The sequence below is a fragment of the Ictalurus furcatus genome, chromosome 11 (assembly GCF_023375685.1).
Source record: "Ictalurus furcatus strain D&B chromosome 11, Billie_1.0, whole genome shotgun sequence".
Classification (NCBI taxonomy): domain Eukaryota; kingdom Metazoa; phylum Chordata; class Actinopteri; order Siluriformes; family Ictaluridae; genus Ictalurus; species Ictalurus furcatus.
Window position 1 is genome coordinate 6,635,547 of NC_071265.1, and position 25,595 is coordinate 6,661,141.

The following is a 25,595-nucleotide window of genomic DNA, read 5'->3' on the forward strand; positions in this document are numbered from 1 at the left end:
TCTTGTAGGAGCGAGAGCAGCACAAAGCACGCAATGTCGGGAAAAATGTGAAGCTTTTTAACTTTGTTCCTACCATTCAGATGTGTGGCACAGAGAGAAAGCATTGTTGCATCACCGCTACAGGGTCCCTGGTTTGATCCCTGATTGGCTCCCCATGTCTGCTTGAGTTTCTTCCAGGTTCTCTGGTTTCCTCCCATTGTCTACAAACATGCCAGTGGGTCCATTGGCTACTCTAAGGGGGCAATCACACTGGCAGTTTAGTCCGAAACAGAGCACGGTTCACATGAAAAATTGGCATTGCACAAATGTCCCGGGGTTCAACAGAATCAAGTTAGTCTGAAACCAGACGAACGCTCCAGGAGCACCAGGAACAGAGGCTTCATATGTAGCGGTAAAGTTTACAGGGCGTCATATGTAGCGGTAAAGTTTACAGAGGCGTCATATGCAGCGGTAAAGTTTACAGAGGCTTCATATGTAGCGGTAAAGTTTACAGAGGCGTCATATGCAGCGGTAAAGTTTACAGAGGCGTCATATGTAGCGGTAAAGTTTACAGAGGCGTCATATGCAGCGGTAAAGTTTACAGAGGCGTCATATGCAGCGGTAAAGTTTACAGAGGCGTCATATGTAACTAAAGTTTACAGAGGCTTCATATGTAGCGGTAAAGTTTACAGGTGCTTCATATGTAACTAAAGTTTACAGAGGCTTCATATGTAGCGGTAAAGTTTACAGAGGCTTCATATGTAACTGTAAAGTTCACAGAGGCTTCATATGTAGCAGTGAAGTTTACAGAGGCGTCATATGCAGTGGTAAAGTTTACAGAGGCGTCATATGTAGCGGTAAAGTTTACAGAGGCTTCATATGCAGCGGTAAAGTTTACAGGTGCTTCATATGTAACTAAAGTTTACAGAGGCTTCATATGTAGCGGTAAAGTTTACAGAGGCTTCATATGTAGCGGTAAAGTTTACAGAGGCTTCATATGTAGCGGTAAAGTTTACAGAGGCTTCATATGTAACTGTAAAGTTTACAGAGGCTTCATATGTAGCAGTGAAGTTTACAGAGGCGTCGTATGTAGCGGTAAAGTTTACAGAGGCGTCGTATGTAGCGGTAAAGTTTACAGGTGCTTCATATGTAACTAAAGTTTACAGAGGCGTCATATGTAGCGGTAAAGTTTACAGAGGCGTCATATGTAGCGGTAAAGTTTACAGAGGCGTCATGTAGCGGTAAAGTTTACAGAGGCTTCATATGTAGCGGTAAAGTTTACAGAGGCTTCATATGTAACTGTAAAGTTTACAGAGGCTTCATATGTAGCAGTGAAGTTTACAGAGGCGTCATATGCAGCGGTAAAGTTTACAGAGGCGTCGTATGTAGCGGTAAAGTTTACAGGTGCTTCATATGTAACTGTAAAGTTTACAGAGGCGTCATATGTAGCGGTAAAGTTTACAGAGGCGTCATGTAGCGGTAAAGTTTACAGAGGCTTAATATGTAGCGGTAAAGTTTACAGAGGCTTCATATGTAACTGTAAAGTTTAGAGGCTTCATATGCAGCGGTAAAGTTTACAGAGGCGTCAAATGCAGCGGTAAAGTTTACAGAGGCGTCGTATGTAGCGGTAAAGTTTACAGAGGCGTCATATGTAGCGGTAAAGTTTACAGAGGCTTCATATGTAACTGTAAAGTTTACAGAGGCGTCATATGCAGCGGTAAAGTTTACAGAGGCTTCATATGTAGCGGTAAAGTTTACAGAGGCTTCATATGTAACTGTAAAGTTTACAGAGGCTTCATATGTAGCAGTGAAGTTTACAGAGGCGTCATATGCAGCGGTAAAGTTTACAGAGGCGTCGTATGTAGCGGTAAAGTTTACAGGTGCTTCATATGTAACTGTAAAGTTTACAGAGGCGTCATATGTAGCGGTAAAGTTTACAGAGGCGTCATATGTAGCGGTAAAGTTTACAGAGGCGTCATGTAGCGGTAAAGTTTACAGAGGCTTAATATGTAGCGGTAAAGTTTACAGAGGCTTCATATGTAACTGTAAAGTTTACAGAGGCTTCATATGTAGCAGTGAAGTTTACAGAGGCGTCATATGCAGCGGTAAAGTTTACAGAGGCGTCGTATGTAGCGGTAAAGTTTACAGGTGCTTCATATGTAACTGTAAAGTTTAGAGGCTTCATATGCAGCGGTAAAGTTTACAGAGGCGTCATATGCAGCGGTAAAGTTTACAGAGGCGTCGTATGTAGCGGTAAAGTTTACAGAGGCATCGTATGTAGCGGTAAAGTTTACAGAGGCTTCATATGTAACTGTAAAGTTTACAGAGGCGTCATATGCAGCGGTAAAGTTTACAGAGGCTTCATATGTAGCGGTAAAGTTTACAGAGGCTTCATATGTAGCGGTAAAGTTTACAGAGGCGTCATATGTAGCGGTAAAGTTTACAGAGGCGTCATAAATTGATTAAAAACATCAAAAAAGCAAAACACACCCAATGCGCTTTCTTTGTTCTCCGTTTGCGTCGACCAAATGCACCTGACACTGTAATCACGACTTCCCAACTCCTTAATACGAACTTCCCAGCAGGACTTTAACGCACAACAAGAATGGATAAAATGTACAACTTAACAGACATTGTTAGCCTTGGCAACAATAGTTGTGCTATAAGAGGAATAAAACACTTTGGGATGTGCTGTTCTTGCTAAAGAACTCATGTAATGGAAACGTTTGTTATTTCTGTATAACAGCATGCCTCATCGTGTTTTATGACTTCTACGATTTTCTAACACTGGATAAAGAAATACAGAAAACCGTAATCGCTGGTTATTTCTGCTTTTCTGAGGATTTTGTGGGATCCATGTAAGATCAAGTGAAAATTAGGTTCTTGCCTGTTTGTGTCCATTTTGTCCTTCTGATAAAAGCAGCCCAGTTTCTGAAGGGACAGACTGTACAGATGTGAAACATAAACAAAAAGTGTACTACAAATATATGCATTTTGTGTAAACGTTCATTAGCAGAATTACGAACATGTGACTTGTATAAATTCGTTTTGAGTACGCAGGTTTTCTAGTGGGTTTTTTTTTGTGTTTTTTTTCCCCAGTTCAGGGAAACACATTAATTGTTTTCTGTGGTAATGAGACATAATTAACAGATGTGGTAGACGGAGTGTAGGAAGTAAGAAGCAGGAGCATTTCTTTGAGCTGCCGTACGTAACTGCGCTCATTTGAACTACCGAAAGCTCAGCGTGGCGTCTTGGTGACGAGTAGCTGCTGGGTTCTTTTAGACCTTTGTGCTGAAGTGTACAGGGTTCACAAAGCATTCATTGTTCTTTGAGACGCTCGCTGTCTCGCACACCTGAGCTGCTCGGCTAAACGGGAAAGGAAAGAACATTATCAGAGCTCTGCAGAGATGTCGCTGCGCTGAGCTCTCACAGGAGGAGAAAATAGCACAGCGCGTATACTTGTTTTCCAGCATACTGAACGTTTGTCTTTCCCCTTCTCCCTCTTTATTGTAATGATTTACAATCTCACTATCCAGTGTCACTCAGAAGAGGATGGGTTTCCTGTCAAGTTTTCATCCTCATGTCTTCTCAGGGAGGTTTTTCCCTCGCCACCGTCTCCTCTGAATCGTTCAGTAGGGATCGAAATCTACATCTGGATTTCTATAAAGCTGCTTCGTGACAAAGCGTCTCGTTAAAAGTGCCGTAGAAATGAGATTCTATTGAAATGAGTGTTGACGTTGAGAATGTATCAGTGAGGAAACAGTAGGAAAGTGAATATAAAGTTTTTAAAGCGGTACCCTGACACACACACACACACACACACACACACACACAAACACACACTCTGCACCTGCACATAGATCTTGACTCCATCTTTCGTAAAAGAGACAGGCCCAAAATTTTACTCCCTCACTCAACCTTACATCTAAAACTAATCTCTCGGTTTGACAGCACTGGCATCATCATTTTCCTGCTTTTCCACTTGTTAGCGAGCCAGCCAGTTTGTCAAGCACACACACACACACACACTCACACACACACACTCCTCAGCTCTAACATTAAACCACTCGATCGTTGTACATTTCCAAAATGACTCACTTTTTTTTTTTCTTTTTTTTTCGTCGCCGTTTGCAGAGCCAGGCCATGCGGATCGTGCGGACGGTGGGTCAAGCGTTCGAGGTGTGTCACAAACTCAGCCTGCAGCACACACAGCAGAACGCAGACGGCCAGGAGGACGCTGACAGCCCCAAGACCTGCGCAGACTCTGGCCTACATGGTGAAACATACACTCTGTCGCTTTGCTGTTGCCTCAGCAATACACATCCAATCAGAATATGAGCAGCATAAACAGCACACACACACACATAACACGTTCACATGACTGGAGATCTGTGCAGATGGGAGTGTAAATATGAGATGGATGGAACGGGATACAGTGTAGCAGCACATATGTCTCATCTTATTACTCGTAAGTCAAAGGATATAAATATCACAGACTCAAAAAATGACCTTCATTAGAGAAACGCAAATTGAAGAAAAGTCTTCAATCATCAGGAGGTTACGAGTCCGAATTGTGACTTTGGCCGTGCTCTCTAGGTGGGAGGGATGATGTTACTCTCTCTCACCTGTCAATCACAGTGACACTAGCCAATCATGGGCATCTCGGAGCTCATGTATGTGGAAGAGGCTGGATAGTACTTTGCTTGGAGTGTGTTACTATGCTTTGTGACACTGCAGTTTGTAAGGACAGGGCAGGCCTCACGTGTCTCAGACGAGAAAACAGTACGGAATTCACTTTGTGCCACAGTATCGAACTTTTAAGAAACGAACAACAATATACAATGAGAGAAGAAAAACAGTGACTTCAGTGGCAAAAATTTAACACGGTCTTTAAATAAATGGTGCAAACGTCTCGTGTGGGCGGGGTTTAACAGCAATGTGCTCTCATTGGCTAGTGAGACTTGGATCGACAGCTCCCCGACCTGGAAGTATACAGATCCAGTTCTCTGTATAGTTCTAGTGTTTGTACATTGTAGTGGAAATGACTTATTTACTTAGTGTATTAGTTCGCAATTAACATTTGAGGTGTGGGTAGCCTCATAGACGAGCTCTCAGGGGAGCAGCGCAGCGTTGTCGTCATCATGATCTTCGTCATCCTCCTCCTCAGCTGGATACCGGAGCTGTCGATCGAAAGCTCTCACTAGCCAATGAGAGTATGTGACTGTTAAGCCCCGCCCACACAAGAGGTTTGTGCCAGAATGGTCGAGCGTATACGTAAGCTTTGGCAGCGCATTCATAAACCACGCTTAGAGAAAACAAAGCTTAGAAAACTGTAAATAAACAGCGCTGTTACATTTCTTTCTCATTGTATATTTTTGCTCGTTACGTTCAATACTTTTGGCACACATTTAACCCCGTAAAACCGGGGATGAATAAGTTTTTTAATCAAACAGGAAATGAGAAATCATGACATTACAAGCACATGAAGTTTAATGTTTGGTTCTGCTTTTAGTAAAACATCAAGTGGGTCACTTTGAACAGAAAATAAGGAGTAAATGAAGTATTCGTGAAATTGCTTTAATAAAGTGAAAATACACGGTATATTACAGCTATAATGTAAGATAGAACAGGTTTCTTTTGAGGTTTTAAAAAAATATCTAGCATTTTTCTTCTCTTTTTTGTTACTTGTGGGTCAAAATGAGCTAAACATAATGTGTAACTTTTATTTTTATCAGGCATGACTGAACTAGCCACATGCCTTGTTTCACTCATATTAAAAATATCAAATGGGTCCTTTTCAACTGAGAAGAAAAAGAAAAAAAAAAAGCGCCTAAGGAACGAGAGCTGAAATGAGAGTTGAAATTGCTTCAGTGAGTATAATTAAACCGCCCCTTCATATTCATCCCATGGGATCATAGCGAGTAAGTCTATTTCTCTTAGTTTTATGCCCAGCACGGTCAGGCTTAACAACAGGGAATTAGTCAAACAGTGCTTGTGATGATCAGTGGCTCTTTCTCTTCCACTCCTAGAGCCATGAGTTCAGGCGTATTATATTATCCTGCTCCGAGCTCTTCACTCCCTCTGGAGCGTCTTCCTTTTGAAATGCATATGAGTTCCCCATCACCCACGCACCAGCACTCAGCCACACGAGAGTCGCCCAGCCCCAGCGCCAGCGTAGACATCACTGTCACCGGGATACGACACACTCCTGTTCGCATGAGCTCCAACAGAGTGTGAGACTCACTGCTTCAGGGACAATGTTAGAAGCATCACCAGTGAGCCAGTAGTGAACATGGCAAATGCATACACCGTGTCGTTATTTCGGCGAACACGAATCAGCCTCAGTTTCAATCACGCATCAGCCGTAAACCTTCCTGACGTCTTTCACGTGTAGATTCATTTACTGCAGCGTTACACAAGTTTCTTACACAAATTGCACATTATATATAGATATTTTCACATATCTACGCACGTGTGCTGTATATTCAATATGATTCATTTTAGTTTGATTCTTTTACCGTGTTGTGATTTATAGTGAACCTTAATGGACTAATGTGGTGTGTTTTCAGTCTTGTACCTCTACCTCTCCCTCTATCTGTAGTGTGTGTTATTGCCTGAGACACAAATTTCAACATTTTCCCGTTTCTAAGAAAACTGAAATGAAATAAATATTAAGGCATTTGTTGAACTGCATATGAGTATGGATTTCAAGTATGCAAAGTCCTTGCAAAAAAAAAAAGAAGACATTATTGGCATATTTTTAGTCCGTTCTGTCCGATTTCGCTTCTTTTTCACGGTCTTAAAAAGGTCTTTATTGCACGTTGGTATCGTTTCCTCTGTGAGCACAATGTCTTAATAAAAGCTCGTATCACGGTTTTATACTACAGCACTGCTGAATTCTTCACTCGGTTTCGTCAGAAGCTGCTGAATAATTTTCTATAACAGCGGCTCGTAGAGTAGTCCCAGTTTCTAGACGTTATATTAATGCGCTCATTCATTTATACGTTATCGTTTCCATGGTAACCGCTCATTCACAGGCATTTGTATAAAGCATGCGCCACAACAGCATTTCAACAATTACGCACATTTTTTTAAATCTGGTTCAGTTTTCTATGAGGAGACGTTTATTTAGGATTTCCGGAAGGAGTCTCCAGTGTCAGTGGAAGCACAGGAAAGTCTCCAGGACAGAGGAGTTTGTGCTTTGTCAATTTCACGAGAGCAAAAGTGAGACTGGTGAGAGAACGGCTGCTTATAGCTGCTGTAAGATAAGCGATAACGGGAGCTAGCTTGTTACATGGGCTTTAAATGCAACTCTTAATGGATTAAATAAGTAAGAGATGTAACAGTAAGCTTCACGTCAGGCTGGATCACACCACCCTACTGTTGATGATTTTCTTATAAACTCGTGCCCCATTGTGTTCTATTTCTTATTTATCCAGCTTGACATCACGAGCAATAGAGTCAACAGTATTTCCCTTTACTTACACTTTTGTGGTATTGACGTGTGATCACATCCACAAAACTACATTGTGTAACACTTAACCACAAATTTAACACCTGTACATACAGTCATGTGAAAAAATAAGTAATGGAGAAAGAAATTGTTGGCTTTTTTGACAGATCTGGACAAGCAAACACTTGATCCTCTTTGAAACAGTACCTAGTGATAAAGTTGTTATACTCGAACAAAACCACAAGGAAAATTCGTTTTTTCAATCATTTATTCACCAGAAATATCAATTAGAATCAGGTGTTGAAGATTGGGTGCCAGTGATTAGGACCTGCTTAGGGAGCGCAGGTGGAACCTGTCTTATTTATACCCCTCATATCTAGTGTCTGGGGTTCCCTTTGTTAATAAAGTGTGTGGTGTTATCATGCCAAGATCTAAAGAGTTCTGCAAGGCCTTCAGAATAAAAAGCTTTTTTCTCTTTTCTCAATACAAGAAAACGTGTCAATTTCATTGTGTGTAATAATTTTAAAAAGGATACAGTTGTGGTGGATAGAGTTCAGGGTTTTTTTCTGGAATATTCTTTTCTAGTTAGCGAATCATTCTGATCCGGATCAATAACACGGATGATAAATCGTCCACAGATCGGGAGTTAACTGGAGCTGAGAAGACGCTGGCAGAAGAGACGGACATCGACGCAGAGGAGTTGCCACTCCCTGACAGCACAGTGGACGAGTTCAGCCGAGGAGTCACTGACCTGGATGCTGCTAAGAATGACGATGAGGATCTGACCGACAAAAAGGTAAACAGCTGCACCCCTCTCTGGCCCTGATTTCCTCATCCCAGGTACGATGATGCTAATAAGTGTGTGCAGTCTGAGACTGTGTGTGTGTAGTTAGTGAGCGTTGTCAAAGAATAGTTGCTCAATTGATGGCACGTGCTAATTATTTGTGATCGCTGAGGAAAGTTGAGGTAATCCCTCTCAAACAGGTCTCTTGGAAATGAAGCTGTATCGGAAGCTTGCCAGGCTGTTGCATAATTGCATGTCGAGTATAATGCTGATTAAAGGCGGTGAAGCCTGGGAAAAGTGTTCATAATAGAGTATGAATGTGCAGAATGCTGTAGGAGTGTAGGCATGTGTGTGCGTGCTTTGTTTATGGGGTATGCTAAAGAGAACTTATGCTATATGAATATGATATTTAGGTTTGCTAACGATCTACCAACAAAACAACAGTTTTATAAAGAAAAAGTCTTTATAGTATTTTAAAAAAATACTGACTTGATTTTATTTACTTATTTATTCACATTAATGTCTAAAAAAAAAAAAAAAAAAGAGAAAGAGAATGAATAATTATTTTAAATATTTTTAATATTTTCAAATTCTTACATTACATTTATTTTTTGGATTTTCCCCTAATTTTCTGCCTAATTTAGTCAGTTCTCCCCTATCATAAAACAGCTACCAATTTTGCTCCCTTGGACTCAGGGATTGTCAGGAATGGAACTTGTGATCTCTGAACCATAGAGCGAATACTTTCCTGGTGCTCCACTGGGGAGCCTATACATTACACAGTCTTAACATCTAATCTGATTGTAATTGTTCTAAAAAAAAAAAAAAAATAGTGATAATACCAGCAGTATCGATGAAAAATGTATTGTGACATAATTGATCACGATATTGATATTATATCATCATATCGCCCAGCTGTAGCTGACATCAGAGGTATGAATGTGTGACAGATATCTGAAAATAAAAAACTGACTTAACCACAGTAATATTAAGTCAGTCATGTTTTGGTTTTAACACAAATAAGCTGGAAAATCTGGCTCAATATGTCTTTGTTATGTCGATAAATATTAGTTACTTGTCTAAACAGTGTAAAAACTGTAATAATTGTAGAGACAAGCTCTCGGGAGTGTTGTAGACCAGCTCAGACATGCGTGTTTGCTTTATGGTATTGCCCTCATTATTATTATTATTATTATGATCCACCATGCTGAACATTTCCACATATCATATAACTGCCTTTAGGTGTGTGTGTGTGTGTGTGTGTGTGTGTGTGCGTGTATCAGCGTAGCTTGTGTTTTTCTTTACACAGGTCTCTTTTTGGTGTTGGGATGTGATTTCGAGTGATTTCTGGGGCGATGAGACGGGGATCATGTTGTCAGCTGATAAGATGCGATTTTGCTATTCAGAAAATTGGAAAGCCATATTTTATGTGGTGAATTGTCGCTTGTAGTATATTTATTCTGTGAGATGTCAGCGTACGAGGGAGAGTCCCAATAAAAACATGTTCTATTACCCAGGATAGCGTTTGAGTAGAAATGAAAGCGCTCATGTCCATGACCCCCATGTCACAACTCCTCTAGCCGTCGGAATAGTACAGCCCGACTTGGACCATTTCTTATCAAGAATCTGGATCATGTTGAGCCCATCATTTAGTCGTTTTCTGTTTATACTTATCGGAAATGTAGAAGATATGTGTGTATCTCAATGCTTACAGTATCACAGCATGGATTCGCATGCAGTGCAGGATACACATCCTAGGTTTCCGACAGTGTCAGGTTATAGAGGACCAGCTGTGTGAGTGTCCAGTCTTGCCTTATTAATTGTCCTTATTCATTCAGACACCTATCGATGATTGCTTGCTTGGTCAAGATGTTGTTTTTTTTAGTAGTGCCGTTACTGATAAACAGCTTTGGCTACATCTGAAGGAGAACTTTTCAAGTAAAGTTAGCGGTTGTCCTCAGAGCTGATGTCACAGTGCAGTTTAATATGAGGAAACTGTTTCTCCTATTTCAGGTTTCACTGCTCGCTCTTAAAAAGAAATGAACAAGAGCTTCTTCTTTTTTTTTCCCCCTACTCACCCTTTTCCAGCAACTTTAAGTGTCATGTGAATAAGAAATCTTAACGTGTCGTCAGCGAATGCTGAACGGCGGACGTGAAGCCGAGGAGGAGTTTATCGCTAAACGAAGAGCAAGCGCTACAATCTAAAGCCGGTTCGGTTTTACTTTTAGATCATTGTTTGTGTTTCTGAGGCTCTCAAGATCACAGCTATCACTTGTAGCCAAAAACAGTGTTGAATGGTACTATATTTATATCGTCACTGATATCGTTATCGCAATAAATCCCAGAAAATATCGTGATGTAGTTTTAAGTCCGTATCGCTCATCCCTAGTGAGAGTACAGATGAGGAGGTAAGAGAGCTGGATAGACTAAAGGGTTAAAGCGCTGCTGCAGCGCTCTCTTTATGTAGAGATAAAGCGAGGGCTAATTCCCACTGACACCACTGTTAGCAGTAAGGCATTCTGGGAAATAGAGAATGATCCTTCATTCAAGGCTGATAGGGACAGAGTTGCTATCAGATGCATATCTTAAAAAAAAAAAAACTACAACAACAACAAAAAGTCGCATCTTACACATTCCACACAGTGACTATGACATTCTCGGCCCGGTGAATAGCCAACACACTAACAAAGATATCTGACCTTTTGTTCCTAGGTTCCTTTGTTTTCACACTTCAGGCAAGGATAGATATGAGCTGCATATCAAAGGACAGGGAAATTATTCAAAGCCGATACTGACCTAACTCCATCGTAATGAATCAGAGTGGCATTTCAGTTTAACGGGACTTCAGGGACACGCTGTGCCTTTTCAACAGCTTTTTAAATGTTTGAGTGCTAAGTAAATGACAGATACAGTTAGTGATTTTAAGATGTTTGCTGGTTATTTTAATCAAATACTGCCCCTTCCTTCAGTGTCCCGGTTAAAGCCACGCCCTTAAAACATACTGGATGTTAGAGTTAGAGGTGGAGCTCTCTGAATCCCAACTGGTTGGATGTTGATAGACCATGTTGTTGCCCCCCCCCAAACCCCCCGACCTGAAGAGACAGGAGTTTCTCTTCTGAGCCAGAGCGTCAAGAGAGCTTTCCAAGTATTATAATCGCTGACCGCAACTTTAATATCAGATGCACCTGGTGTTACTCTGTTTTATCCCCCAAGCAGTAAATGGTTTTTGATTTCACAGATGTTCATCACCATCATTACAATGTCCTTTTTTTTTCTGCTGCTATGGAAGCAGAACTGAAATGAGGACCCAGCGCTTTTAGCCAGTTTTGAGGGAACCCGCACCGATTAGCGGTGATATTGTGGTATTAGAGAGAAAAGTACTGTGCTGGGAATCCATCTGGGGACATGGTGAAGACAAAAAGAATAGTTAAACAGATTACAGGAGGAGTGGCTGAGAAATGGCAGAGAAATTCTTTACATGCTACAGTAACAGCAGCAATGCGATCTGTATTAGATATGCGGTAGATATTAGTTTCCATTCACATTTACAGTTAAAAAAAAAAGAGAGAAAGAAAAGAAAGGAAGAAAATCCTATTGCTTTTATGCAAAGAAAGAAAAACCTAAGGATGATGTAATATGATACACCGTCAGGTCCATAAATATTTGGACATTGACAAAGTTGTTATTTTATATTATTTTGTCTATAACAGTATATTGGAGTTTGAAATAAATCATAAATATTGTATATTAAATTGCAGACTTTCAGCTTTAATTTGAGGATATTTAAGGAACACTAGGCACTAGGCACTAGGGGCCATGCACGTCTTTATCCCGTTCTGTGTGTGTGTGTGTATATATATATATATATATATATATATATATATATATATATATATATATATATATATATATATAGCATGAATGAGTATATTTTATTAGATATCCTTTATTTATGATAATATATGTGATGATACAAGACAAATCTATGACTTTGTCAAAAGACCTGTTCTGTGAAGCTGAATTTTTTAAAAACAGATTAAACGGATCATCAGTGGTTCTTTGGATAGTTTGAGGTTCTGTCCTTTCTAAACGGGTCTAGCCAAACACTATTATTATAGGTTTCTGTATTATATAAGATATACTCTATGGGCGGTGTATAGAGTCTGTGATTTAAGTCGACTAAGTTTATGCACATGCATGTTGATTTCTAAGGTGTGCCGTTCAGGTTATTCAAACGACCTGCCGGAGGTGTCGTTCACAGCTCCGAGGTTCCGAGTACAAGCATCTGCCCTTAAACACGAATACTTTAAGCCTGATTTTTAAAAAAAAAATGAAGGATAGAAAATGCAGACTGAAGAAGGAAGGAAAGGGGAAATGTAAGACAACACCACATCAACATGCAAAGGTCAATTCAAAAATGAAAATGATAAAAGACAAATGCAATGATGTACGAATGAACAGATGGCAAGCATTGAAATAAGCATCTAACCGGAGTCTAGTATATTACCAATGTATTGCAGTCCTAGTTGTATTATCACATTAATCATTAAAAATGCAGCTTAATTTAACAATTGGGCTTCCAACTAGAATATTCGCCAGCTTATAGAATAGCACTTGATCCTATTTTGCATTTTATTTGCACACAACGCCAGCACGCAGGTGCAACTCTTGGACAAGTACAAAAGCAATGTTGCTCTTAGGAAAATCTTGAACCAAAAAGATTGTATTTGAAATTTAGGAAAAAATTTCAGTCTTTATTACAAATCATTTCAGTGTTTGGTTGAGTGACACAATCATGATAAACCATTGTATGTAAATATTTCCTGAGATATTGGTTCATTTTCTAACTCGTACATACATTTCCACAGCTGTATAACTGGATTAGCTGGCCAGATGTAGTTTGTAATGCCAGGGCAGCTCACGGTATCCTGAGTGAGGGTTCCTGTGGAACAGAAAGCATTATGCTATTTTGGTTATCGTCAGCAGTGCAGGGAGTCTCGGTCACCTAAAAACCACCCCACCTTCAGCGCATCAGTTCCTCTCGGCCTCGCCATTGTTTTCACTTCAGCACAAAGCCGAAATGGAAAAGCTGCCCGTGCCCTCGTGTTTCCGTCCTGCTCTGGTGAAGCCTGGCAGCTGTTGATCAGTCACACAGAGGGCGGTGTAATCACACAGTGACAGAGCCATCTTGTTCTCGGCCCCCACCCAGTTACGCATCAGTGTCACCATATGGACATCTGTACAGAAAGACTGATGGTTAGAGTAACTCTGCCAAGGACACATAAAAACTAATCTGTACTAAATAAACAGTTTTGGTTGAGGCAGTCACGTGTTTAGACATTAAAGCCACAGCAGAGGGGCAGTGCATCAGGGAGGGAGGCTTTTAGTGAGCTGTGAAAGTCGTCAGTGATGTCTTTCGGGGGGTTTTTTCTTGCTACAGTACACACAGCCGTTTAGACCAGGAGAAAGGACACATGCTGTGTTCATTCAGTGGAAAGCTGCTCTTATGTTGGCTTTTTAAGGCGAAAGCATGTGCTTTCTTCTTGGACCTGTTTTATTGGCGCTTTATACCACAGCGCTGTTGAATTCTCCATTCTGATTGTTCAGAAGGTGTTGATGAGTTTTCTATAACGGCAGCAGTTCAATGCACAGGTCTGTAGTAACAGACTAGTTCTAATACATTATTGTTTCTATAGTAACATCTAATTCACAGAGACATGTACGGTGGGCGTTATACACAATCTAAGGCTAATGAAATAGATATATATGTGTGTGTGTGTGTGTGTGTGTATATATATATATATATATATATATATATATATATATATATATATATATATATATATATATTTTATTAGTGCTATACATTTTTTTAATAGTGCTGTTTAACAACAATATCTCAATCATTATTTATTTCATTATTATAAGTATTTATATCTTTAATTTATTTATTCATTTTCATATGGTTCATTTACATGTGATTCATTTACATGTGATTCATATTCATGAGATTCATATTCAAGTGATACATTTTCATGTGATTCATTTTCATGAGATTCATTTTCATGTGATTCATATTCAAGTGATACATTTTCATGTGATTCATTTACGTATGATTCATTTACATGTGATTCATTTACTAATTTGCTTCTCTTTAAATCCAGTTTTAGACTGTGATATTACAAAGGTCTTTCCAGATTATTACTTGCTACACTGTATGAGATAACCCCAGTAAAATTGCCTGAATTCTATAATAAAAGATTTATATAATCTAAGATAAAAGATTTATTTATCGTGTATTTATCATTTATGGACGGTGTCTCCAGTGGCAGAATTTTTTAACAGTAAGCGGGGGTTTATGCCATGGGGAAGTCTTCAGGACAGTTTGCTCTTTCCAGATTCTCAGTAATGACACGACATGAAAGCTGCATTTTTTTATGCTTATTAAAAAGCGAGGCCAGTGAGTGAAGAACTGTTTATTAATAGCTGTTAAGTGATGTACAGAAACGAACTTGTCTTGCAAACCTTCCACATCATGCAGTAAGTATAAATGGATAAAAAAGTACAATATGTACACTATGGTCAGTGTTGGAACTCCGCTGTAATAAGAGAGAACTAAAGCACTCCTGGACATTCTGTTACTGGAAAAGAATGAACTTTATGGTAATAGCAGTAACTTCAATTCAACTGTATTTGTATAGCGCTTTTGACAATGGACATTGTTTCAAAGCAGCTTTACAGAAGTATATAAACACAGGATACAGATTTTAAGCGTGTGGATTTCTCCCTATTGAGCGAGCCGGTGGAGACCGTGGTGAGGAAAAACTCCCTAAGATGTTAAGAGGAAGAAACCTTGAGAGGAACCAGACTCAGAAGGGAACCCGTCCTCATCTGGGTAACAATAGTGTGAAAGTAAAGGGAAGTTCATTATGGTTTAATATGAAGTCTGTTTTTCTGAACTAGTCCACTTCACATCAGGCTGTATCACACCACCCAGTCATTGATAACTTCCCTAGAACAGCACTCCCTAACACTAATGTTTTATTCTTTACATAACATTATAGTAAATTACACTGTGTGGTCATAAACCCATCTCAATGGAGCAATAATGTAATGGAACTGAGGTTTTAGATCATTTGCACCTCTACAGCCACAGATACAGTACACACATGCATCTTACATCTTAGTTCAATTAACATCACAGTCTCTTTTGTTTAAGGATTTATTTCACCTGGCTTTTTTTTTCGTGCTACCCGACAGAGTTCAGGGTGAAGGACGGAGTTCATTACACACTCATTTGTGTGAAGTTCGCCAAATCTGCTTATTTCACAGGCCGTGAGCAACACCGATGAAGCTGCACAGAATCGATGGTGGCCGTAACGATAGCTGACAGGCAGAGGCCGAGCTCGGTCTCTTAGCAGATAGAGAGAACATAAGCCCAGATAAATCTAAGCAGGCGAGAGGACACAATGGAAGCGGTTGTAACAGAAGTAAGACATAAAACCTGGACATGCTTAAAGGACTTTGTTATGGCACGTGCCTCTCAATCCCTCAATATTTACTCCCCTTTTTATGTACTGTCGTTTTTTTTGATGTAATGTAGGGTAGTAACTACGCTCCATCAAAACACTAACTCGCTCACATAAAACTCAGAAGTATTACTGTACCATTTAGTTCATGGTTGTTTCTTACTTCATTATTTTTTTAAATCATCTGTTTCTTTAGTTCAGCTAAAAATCTCTTTCTGTAATATTTATCTCTTTCTCCAAAGTAAAAATATCCTGCAGACATTTCGGGCTTCATTAAACCCTTAAGCCCGGGGGAAACGAGACGGCGAAAGTGAAGGCTAGAGCCAAAGCCTCTGTTTAATGCATGAATTAGTGAGTAATTTAGATTCTGAACTAGCGGCGTGGAGTCTGAGCGGCCTGATGGACCTCGACACATTGTATCTCATTAGCCTCTGTCCACGAACGATCATGCCATCATTTATACCAGCCACAGGTACCTGTTACTAATCCATAAATACGCCTCACGTCAGCTTAGCATCCTGTCAAGACACCTAGGGACTACTACACACACACACAGTTTTAATCACTTTAAATATTCTCTGTGGATGTCAAAGGGATTCGAATATTAATCAGCCTATAAAATTTTGTTGTTTCCCTTTTTTTTCTTTATTTACCCACACTAATGTTTTATACATTTATTTATATTTCATAACATTTATAATGTACAGCATTTGGTATATATTTTTCCTTTTTAATGAATGTCTAACGCCGTTGTAAAATCAATAAGCATCCTATTTTTAGAGGGAAAACCAGGGGCGCTGATACGGCGTAGGGTGTATTTATTTTTTATTAATCGCATGTTACGGCCCTCACAATCCCCCGATGTCGAACAACTGAACATCTATGACAGATTATAGAATAATATTTTAGACATGAAAAATCTGATTTTCCTTCATCTAATACAGTTCTGGAGACTTCCAGAATCTCCACCAAGAAGCACTGAAGTAGTTCTAATAATAGTAATAATAATAAACTTTATTTTATAAAGCGTCTTTAAAAGCAGCTGCTCAAAGCACTGTACACAAACTAAGCAGTACAGAGAAAAATAAAACATATAAAAGTTAATAAGAACAACAACAACGTTAATAATAATAATTCAAAAATAATAATAAAAAAGATATCAGCAGTCAAATGCAAGTTTAAAAAAGTGTGTCTTGAGTAGAGCTTTAAAAATGCCAAAAGTCTGAGCTTCCCTGAGTTCAGGAGGAAGAGAGTTCCAAAGTGAAGGAGCGTAGACAGAGAAAGCCCTGTCACCTGTAGATTTTAGGTTGGGTTTGTGGAACAGTTGACAAATTGCACTGTGAGGAGCGCAGTCTGCGATTTGGGGTGTAAGGGATTAATAAGCCAGATAAGTAATGTGGAGCCAAGCCATGTAGTGCCTTGTATGTCAACATAATGATCTTAAAATGGACACGGAGCCTGACCGGGAGCCAGTGTAAGGACTCCAAAACAGGAGTAATATGTTCACATGTCCTGGTTCCTGTCAGGATCCTGGCGGCAGAGTTTTGAACGTATTGCAATTTGTTAATTGTGGATTGAGAAACTCCGGCTAAAACGGCGTTACAGTAATCCAGCCGAGTGACAACAAATGAGTTGATCAGCGTTTCAGCCACAGAGAAGTTTAGCATTGGGCGCAGTCTAGCTAGATTTCTGAGGTGAAAAAAGGATGCCTTCACAGTGCTCTGAACAAAAAAATCAAATGTGAGGCTGGTATGGAAAATTACTCCAAGGTTCCTCGTTTCAGTCTCTAGAACAGAGCCATCAACAGAGACAGTGGAGCAGCTTTGCGAATTTGATGACGGGAGCCTATAAGCATAACTTCGGTTTTCCCGCTGTTCAGCCACAGAAAGTTATCGTTCATCCATGTTTTTATCTCAGAAATACAGTCAGAACGAAAACAAACAGCAAGGTTTTCATCAGATTTTGAGTGAATGTAGATTTGGGTATCGTCAGCATAAAAGTGATGATGGAGGCCGAGCGATCGCAGCAGATTCCCAAGTGGAGATAGATAAATATTGAAGAGTAGAGGGCCTAAATCTGAACCCTGAGGAACGCCAGTGAGCACAGAGCTAGTGTCAGACCTGTAGCCACCCATAGAAATAAACTAAGAACGGTCAGTAAAATAGCATTTAAACCAGTTTAAAACTGTCCCAGACACACCAAAAACACTTTCAAGGCAGGAAAGTAAAAGCTAGGGATGCAGCGAAATGAAAATTCTTGGCCGAAGCCGAAACCGAATATAATGAAAAACTTGTCCGAAGGCCGAATACCGAACACGTTTTTTCCATTTATTTTACCATTTTTTTCACCACTGCATGAATTAAATAGTCAAAATGTGCTTTTTACTATTTTGTCTTGCTTTTCAAAGGAAAAAAAATCAATTACAAAAACTACAATTTCAAAATATTTATTTAACACTGAACATTTTTTTTCATTCCAGCAGGCATCGGCTACCAACAAGGCACAATATAACTTTAAATAAATAAATGAGTAAAATAAAAATATTTTGATGTGGTCATCTTCGACCCCCCTTGACTAGCCGATGTTAGGCCTATAACTGACTGCTGAAAGAATGGAACACTCTGTAGCCTACGACTAAAAAGTGCATTGACAAGAGTGCAGGAAATGGTTCTATTGGGTTCTATACGTCTGATTATATTGGGGATATATACCGCTCGCATCCCTGTACACCTCGCGGAGTATTAGAGTAGATATAATATAGTTAGATACGTTGTTAATGTTATGTTCCCTTAAATAAATACGTCTTCACCTGCTTCCGTACTCTACTCCCTTACGTCTCGCGACGTGACTGAATACTCCAGAACAGAAACAAAACAAACGCACGTGTCCACAGTAAACAATGTCACGGTTGTCAACATCCGAAGAGCATGCGCTCGGTGACCACACGTGCACGTAGCTCGTGCATGCGCGCGCCCCTCATCGCTCCGAGCGCGCTGCCGGAAGTGGAGGTCGTGACATTCACGCGTCTCACTCTGGTTGCTAGGCTATTTGGCGCGTCATCAAACACGTCATTGTTCGGTCAAATTTATTCGGCCTTTTCACTCAATAATTTCGGTTGCCGAACATCCGGTGCATCCCTAGTAAAAGACCATGATCAACAGTATCGAAAGCAGCTCTAAGATCAAGAAGAATAAGAATGGATGTAGCGCCAGAATCAGACGCCATCAACAAGTCATTGGTAACTTTGACCAACGCCGTTTCAGTACTGTGAAATTTACGAAAACCTGACTGAAGGGGTTCAAAGAGGTTATTAATTGTAAGATGATTACATAGTTGAGAGGCAACAACACGCTCAAGTATTTTTGCCAAGAACGGAAGATCACGGAGTGATGTGCGCTGTAAAAACAGTGTGATATTACCGTTCTGTAGTCCTGCAGTAGAGCTCTACACCACGTTCCTCCAGTCTGTCAGTGAACACGTGTATCTCAGTGGTCAGTGCCATCCATCTTGGTTTAGTCATGTGTCTCATTCTGCAGTGTCTCTGAATGACTGAGGACAGGACAGGCTGAGGACAGGACAGGCTAAGGACAAGCTTCTCGGCTTAATGACGGTGCTCCAACAAAGCGGTTATCTCTCTCCCTGCTCCCCATTTCTATCTGCTCATCTATTTTCTTTGTCTCGTAGCCTGTGTTTTGCTGGAGGCCAGTCAGCAGCTACGGATTCTTATACTTTCCTCCCACAAGTACAAGATGACAAAAAAAATCAGTGTAAATCCACACCCGCTGGCCTACACACTCCATCCCCTCTCCTGGCCCATTACGAAGCAGAGCTTAAATCTTCTTCTATGTGCCATTTCATGGCTCATGTGGGATCAGGAATCGTTTCAAAATGTTCAATTTACTGTATAGACCTTCTTCTTTTTTTCCCCACACACACAGCTGGGAAAATCTGATTTATGTATTTTAGTGTCCATACTGCAAATTATAAGTTAAATAAATTTATAAAAAGGTAAAAAAAAATTAGCTACTTAGCCAGCACTCAACACGAGGGTTTGGTGTTAGATGAGGTTTAACGCGAGGGTTTGGTGTTAGATGAGGTTTAACGCGAGGGTTTGGTGTTAGATGAGGTTTAACACGAGGGTTTGGTGTTAGATGAGGTTTAATGAGAGGGTTTGGTGTTAGATGATGTCTAACGCGAGGGTTTGGTGTTGGATGAGGTCTAACGCGAGGGTTTGGTGTTAGATGAGGTTTTGGTGTTAGATGAGGTGTTAGATGATGTCTAACGTGAGGGTTTGATGTTGGATGATGTCTAACGCGAGGGTTTGGTGTTGGATGAGGTCTAACGCGAGGGTTTGGTGTTGGATGATGTTTAACGCGAGGGTTTGGTGTTGGATGATGTTCAACGCGAGGGTTTGGTGTTGGATGATGTCTAACGCGAGGGTTTGGTGTTGGATGATGTCTAACGCGAGGGTTTGGTGTTAGATGATGTCTAACGCGAGGGTTTGGTGTTGGATGAGGTCTAACGCGAGGGTTTGGTGTTGGATGAGGTCTAACGCGAGGGTTTGGTGTTGGATGAGGTTTTGGTGTTAGATGAGGTGTTGGATGATGTTTAACGCGAGGGTTTGGTGTTGGATGATGTCTAACGCGAGGGTTTGGTGTTGGATGAGGTCTAACGCGAGGGTTTGGTGTTAGATGAGGTTTTGGTGTTAGATGAGGTGTTAGATGATGTCTAACGTGAGGGTTTGATGTTGGATGATGTCTAACGCGAGGGTTTGGTGTTGGATGAGGTCTAACGCAAGGGTTTGGTGTTGGATGATGTTTAACGCGAGGGTTTGGTGTTGGATGATGTTTAACGCGAGGGTTTGGTGTTGGATGAGGTCTAACGCGAGGGTTTGGTGTTGGATGATGTTTAACGCGAGGGTTTGATGTTGGATGATGTCTAACGCGAGGGTTTGGTGTTAGATGATGTCTAACGCGAGGGTTTGGTGTTGGATGATGTTTAACGCGAGGGTTTGGTGTTGGATGATGTCTAACGCGAGGGTTTGGTGTTGGATGATGTCTAACGCGAGGGTTTGGTGTTAGATGATGTCTAACGCGAGGGTTTGGTGTTGGATGAGGTCTAACGCGAGGGTTTGGTGTTGGATGAGGTCTAACGCGAGGGTTTGGTGTTGGATGAGGTCTAACGCGAGGGTTTGGTGTTGGATGAGGTTTTGGTGTTAGATGAGGTGTTGGATGATGTTTAACGCGAGGGTTTGGTGTTGGATGATGTCTAACGCGAGGGTTTGGTGTTGGATGAGGTCTAACGCGAGGGTTTGGTGTTGGATGAGGTTTTGGTGTTAGATGAGGTGTTGGATGATGTTTAACGCGAGGGTTTGGTGTTGGATGATGTTTAACGCGAGGGTTTGGTGTTAGATGATGTCTAACGCGAGGGTTTGGTGTTAGATGAGGTTTAACGCGAGGGTTTGGTGTTGGATGAGGTCTAACGCGAGGGTTTGGTGTTGGATGAGGTCTAACGCGAGGGTTTGGTGTTGGATGAGGTCTAACGCGAGGGTTTGGTGTTGGATGAGGTCTAACGCGAGGGTTTGGTGTTGGATGAGGTCTAACGCGAGGGTTTGGTGTTGGATGAGGTTTTGGTGTTAGATGAGGTGTTGGATGATGTTTAACGCGAGGGTTTGGTGTTGGATGATGTCTAACGCGAGGGTTTGGTGTTGGATGATGTTTAACGCGAGGGTTTGATGTTGGATGATGTCTAACGCGAGGGTTTGATGTTGGATGATGTCTAACGCGAGGGTTTGGTGTTGGATGATGTTTAACGCGAGGGTTTGGTGTTGGATGATGTTTAACGCGAGGGTTTGGTGTTGGATGATGTCTAACGCGAGGGTTTGGTGTTGGATGATGTCTAACGCGAGGGTTTGGTGTTGGATGAGGTCTAACGCGAGGGTTTGGTGTTGGATGAGGTCTAACGCGAGGGTTTGGTGTTGGATGATGTCTAACGCGAGGGTTTGGTGTTGGATGAGGTCTAACGCGAGGGTTTGGTGTTGGATGAGGTTTTGGTGTTAGATGAGGTGTTGGATGATGTTTAACGCGAGGGTTTGGTGTTGGATGATGTTTAACGCGAGGGTTTGGTGTTAGATGATGTCTAACGCGAGGGTTTGGTGTTGGATGATGTCTAACGCGAGGGTTTGGTGTTGGATGAGGTCTAACGCGAGGGTTTGGTGTTGGATGAGGTCTAACGCAAGGGTTTGGTGTTGGATGATGTTTAACGCGAGGGTTTGGTGTTGGATGATGTCTAACGCGAGGGTTTGGTGTTGGATGAGGTTTAACGCGAGGGTTTGGTGTTGGATGAGGTTTTGGTGTTAGATGAGGTGTTGGATGATGTTTAACGCGAGGGTTTGGTGTTGGATGATGTCTAACGCGAGGGTTTGGTGTTGGATGAGGTCTAACGCGAGGGTTTGGTGTTGGATGAGGTCTAACGCGAGGGTTTGGTGTTGGATGATGTCTAACGCGAGGGTTTGGTGTTGGATGAGGTCTAACGCGAGGGTTTGGTGTTGGATGAGGTTTTGGTGTTAGATGAGGTGTTGGATGATGTTTAACGCGAGGGTTTGGTGTTGGATGATGTTTAACGCGAGGGTTTGGTGTTGGATGAGGTTTAACGCGAGGGTTTGGTGTTAGATGAGGTTTAACACGAGGATTTGGTGTTAGATGAGGTTTAACACGAGGATTTGGTCCAGCCATGGCTCTGAATGTGTTCGGCGTCGACAGCAGTGACAAAAACTAAAACGCTTTTACACAAAGACAGAAAACACATCAGCTTGTCACTGCTTCAGGCTCAGGTATTTATGCACCTTCCCTGTGGTTTTTATCCGTGGTACGTTTGACATTAAGAAACGTCGTCCACCAAAGATGAAATGCGCGTGTGACAAACTTTAAAGTCGGGCGAGGAGGAGGCGGAGGAAACCGGCTGTACGTAAGCAGACGTTTAATAATGAACAAAACGTAAACATAACACAAAACACAAACTTAAAGCGCACGTGCGTCTCTCTCTCTCTCTCTCTCTCTCTCTCTCTCTCTCTGGTGCTTCCAGCCTCTCCCTTCTCTCTCTCTCTCTCTCCCAGTGATTAGCCAAATCAGTGCCAGTTGTCCGTCCCTACAACCTGGCTTCTCCCTCCTCCTTGTCACAGCATGTAACCATGAAATATGGACTATAATGGAATATGTAATCAAATCCGGCAGGCCAAACCCAATTGCCAAATTGAAATAAGAAATAAGAAGATTGGATTCCTGATTGAAGCGCAGCGTCTTCTCCAGCAATCAATGTCTTAGGCCTGAATGCTCAAGTCTGTACTCAGAATCAATTCTGGGCTCAGTTAGTTGAGGAACTCATCATGTGTCTCGTCTCCGTGGCGCAAGTCAAAAGTGCTAATGCGAGAAGCGTCACTATGAAACAAAACATAATCCCGACAAACCGTCTTGTATATATCTGTGAACTAACGATTAATGGTTAAGCATTAAAAGGTAACAGTTGTCATAATTCAGTCGTTAGTTACTTACCTGGCCGGTGTTTTTTTTTTTTTTGCTTTTTTTTTTTTTTTTATAGTCGTACCCGATGACTTCAATTTGTAGTTGTATAAAAGTTGTATAATGTATTCAATTTGTCTGTCTTTCTGCTTTTGCGTGACAGTGATCAGTGGTTCCGATGAAGCCTTTCATTCACTTGTAGCCTGTATATGAATCATTTCTTCTGTTACCTGGAAGGCAACTCTAGGAGAACAAGTGATGCACATTCTCGGAGTTGAGAAGCAAAGGACATGACTGCTTGAACGTGTGAGGTGATGAACTTGCCTTTCCTCACCTTCCTCGCCTCACAAGTTCAATCAGTCATGTTCTTTGCTTCTCAACTCCGAGGATGTGTATCACTTGTGCTCCTGATTTCACACAACATGAAGCACAGAGGCCAGGAACGCAGGTAGCACAGAGAGTGTGTAAAAGTGGTAACGGATCTAAATCAATGAGTAATGTTTAAATCAAGGTGATTCAGTACATCCCTTCAAGGTGATTCGCAGCTGTCCACACAGCGTTTTCCTTTCAGACGGGCTAATTTTCTCCGTGAGCAGTTCTTGGCTGCGCTCTCCCGGGCTCTGGCCGTGGCTATGAAAGTCACAGACTCAAGAAGTCGTCTGTAGGAGCAGGTGGTGTTTACAATGCGCCGTTCTCCAGGGCTGCCCAAATAAAACAGCTGTTGTGTTGTGTGTCATCATGAAAAGGAAGAAAAATAGGCTGGCCTCATCAGCATGCTTCTCCAGCCCCTGGCTTGGCCTGTGTTTTCCTCACCTGCATTAGTCATATGAGGAGTATGAGGAATGACACTGAGTCTGCAGAATCGTAGCTTTTAGCAACATGTTCCAGCAGGAGGAAAAGATGAGCGTGTGTGTGTGTTTATATGAGAGAGTTACACCTTGAAATGAAGAGTCATCCATCATGTTTGCAGAAGCATGTGACGTTTCTCTAATAGAAAGCTCTGCATAAGTAGCCTGGCTGTCATTTTGAGATGCTACTTTGTTGTTGTTGTTATTGTTGTTGTTGTTGTTGTTGTTCTGAGGCCAGGTATTTAGTCTGTAAGATTTATAGGGCTGGAGATGTGTGGGTGGTGTTTATAAGATTTCTAGAAAACAGAATCCAGCGTACTTAACATCGCTTAGCCATTAGTGTTTGAAAGTATGATGCTCTATTGTACCAGCCATCAATCTCTGACGGTTAGTTTTCCCGCTTTTATAAGCGATGCATTACGTTGCCGTCCTTGCTCGTGTCGGGATTTTCTGCTCATCAGAGTCGGCACTCTTTTTTGTTCATCGTGTGGCACAGACAGCCCAGCACGTAAAAGTACACATCTGACTCCTGCCATTACTTTAGGCTCTGCTCAGCACCAGAAACCTAAAAGCAGTCCTTTAATAACCGTCGCCGTCGCCGTGTGTCCTGTTGCACTCCTGCGGCGTTTCATGCTACAATATTCCTAGCTGTAATAAGGCTGACGCGACCGAGGCGCTTTGCAGAAGCCATTTTGAATCGGAGATTTTTGAGACAGTAACAGAGAGCTTCCAGTGGAGTGTTTTAATGACTGAATGCACGTCTATACACTCTGTCCAGCATGCTGTCAGTGCTGTTTATCTCCACACTGCTTTAATCACTCAGCCACCACAGCTGCATGGGTTCTGAACAATCTTCTTTTTCTAGAGTCACATGTTATTACATTGTGTGCTATTTTTGTTGCTTGATATGACTCATTGCAAAAACATGTGTGTATTGATTAATATCTGATTGATATCTGTTAGTATGGCTAGGAGATATTACGATATAATAATCAATGTTGTGGTATGTTACGTCACAGAGCGTTTTTCAGAGGTAACGTGGGTAGTGTTAGGACTTTTCTAACACTTTTATATCGTCGGTACTTTTATAACGCTCACTGACGCCGCTGTCATTGCCAGGTTTACTTTCCCTCCATTTCATGTAACATGGTTAATATTAGCGGGGCACGGGGACACGTTTGCCTCACACTTCCGGGGTTGGGGGTTCGAAACCCACCTCCACCCTGTGTACGCAGAGTTTGCATGGTCTCCCCGTGCTTCGGGGGTTTCCTCCATGTACTCCGGTTTCCTCCCCAGTCCAAAAATATGCGTTGTAGGCTGATTGGCTTGTCCGTAGTGTGTGAATGTGTGTGCGATTGTGCCTTGCGATGGGTTGGCTCCCATACAGAAAATGGATGGATGGGAAATATTAACTATATAACTGCATTAACTATGACAGGCTTTATAAATGCACTACTGTTTTCCTGGCACTTTTGATAGAGAGCC

At 41.4% G+C, this 25,595-nt stretch overlaps 1 protein-coding gene across 1 annotated transcript in view; it reads left to right on the plus strand.

The window, feature by feature from the left end:
- Positions 1–25,595, plus strand: part of nos1apa (nitric oxide synthase 1 (neuronal) adaptor protein a) — a 135,637-nt gene that overhangs the window by 98,167 nt on the left and 11,875 nt on the right. Inside the window, exons 6-7 of the mRNA XM_053636941.1 lie at positions 4,114–4,255; positions 8,071–8,228. Coding sequence (XP_053492916.1) covers positions 4,114–4,255; positions 8,071–8,228 — 300 coding nt within the window. The remainder of the gene's footprint in view (positions 1–4,113; positions 4,256–8,070; positions 8,229–25,595) is intronic.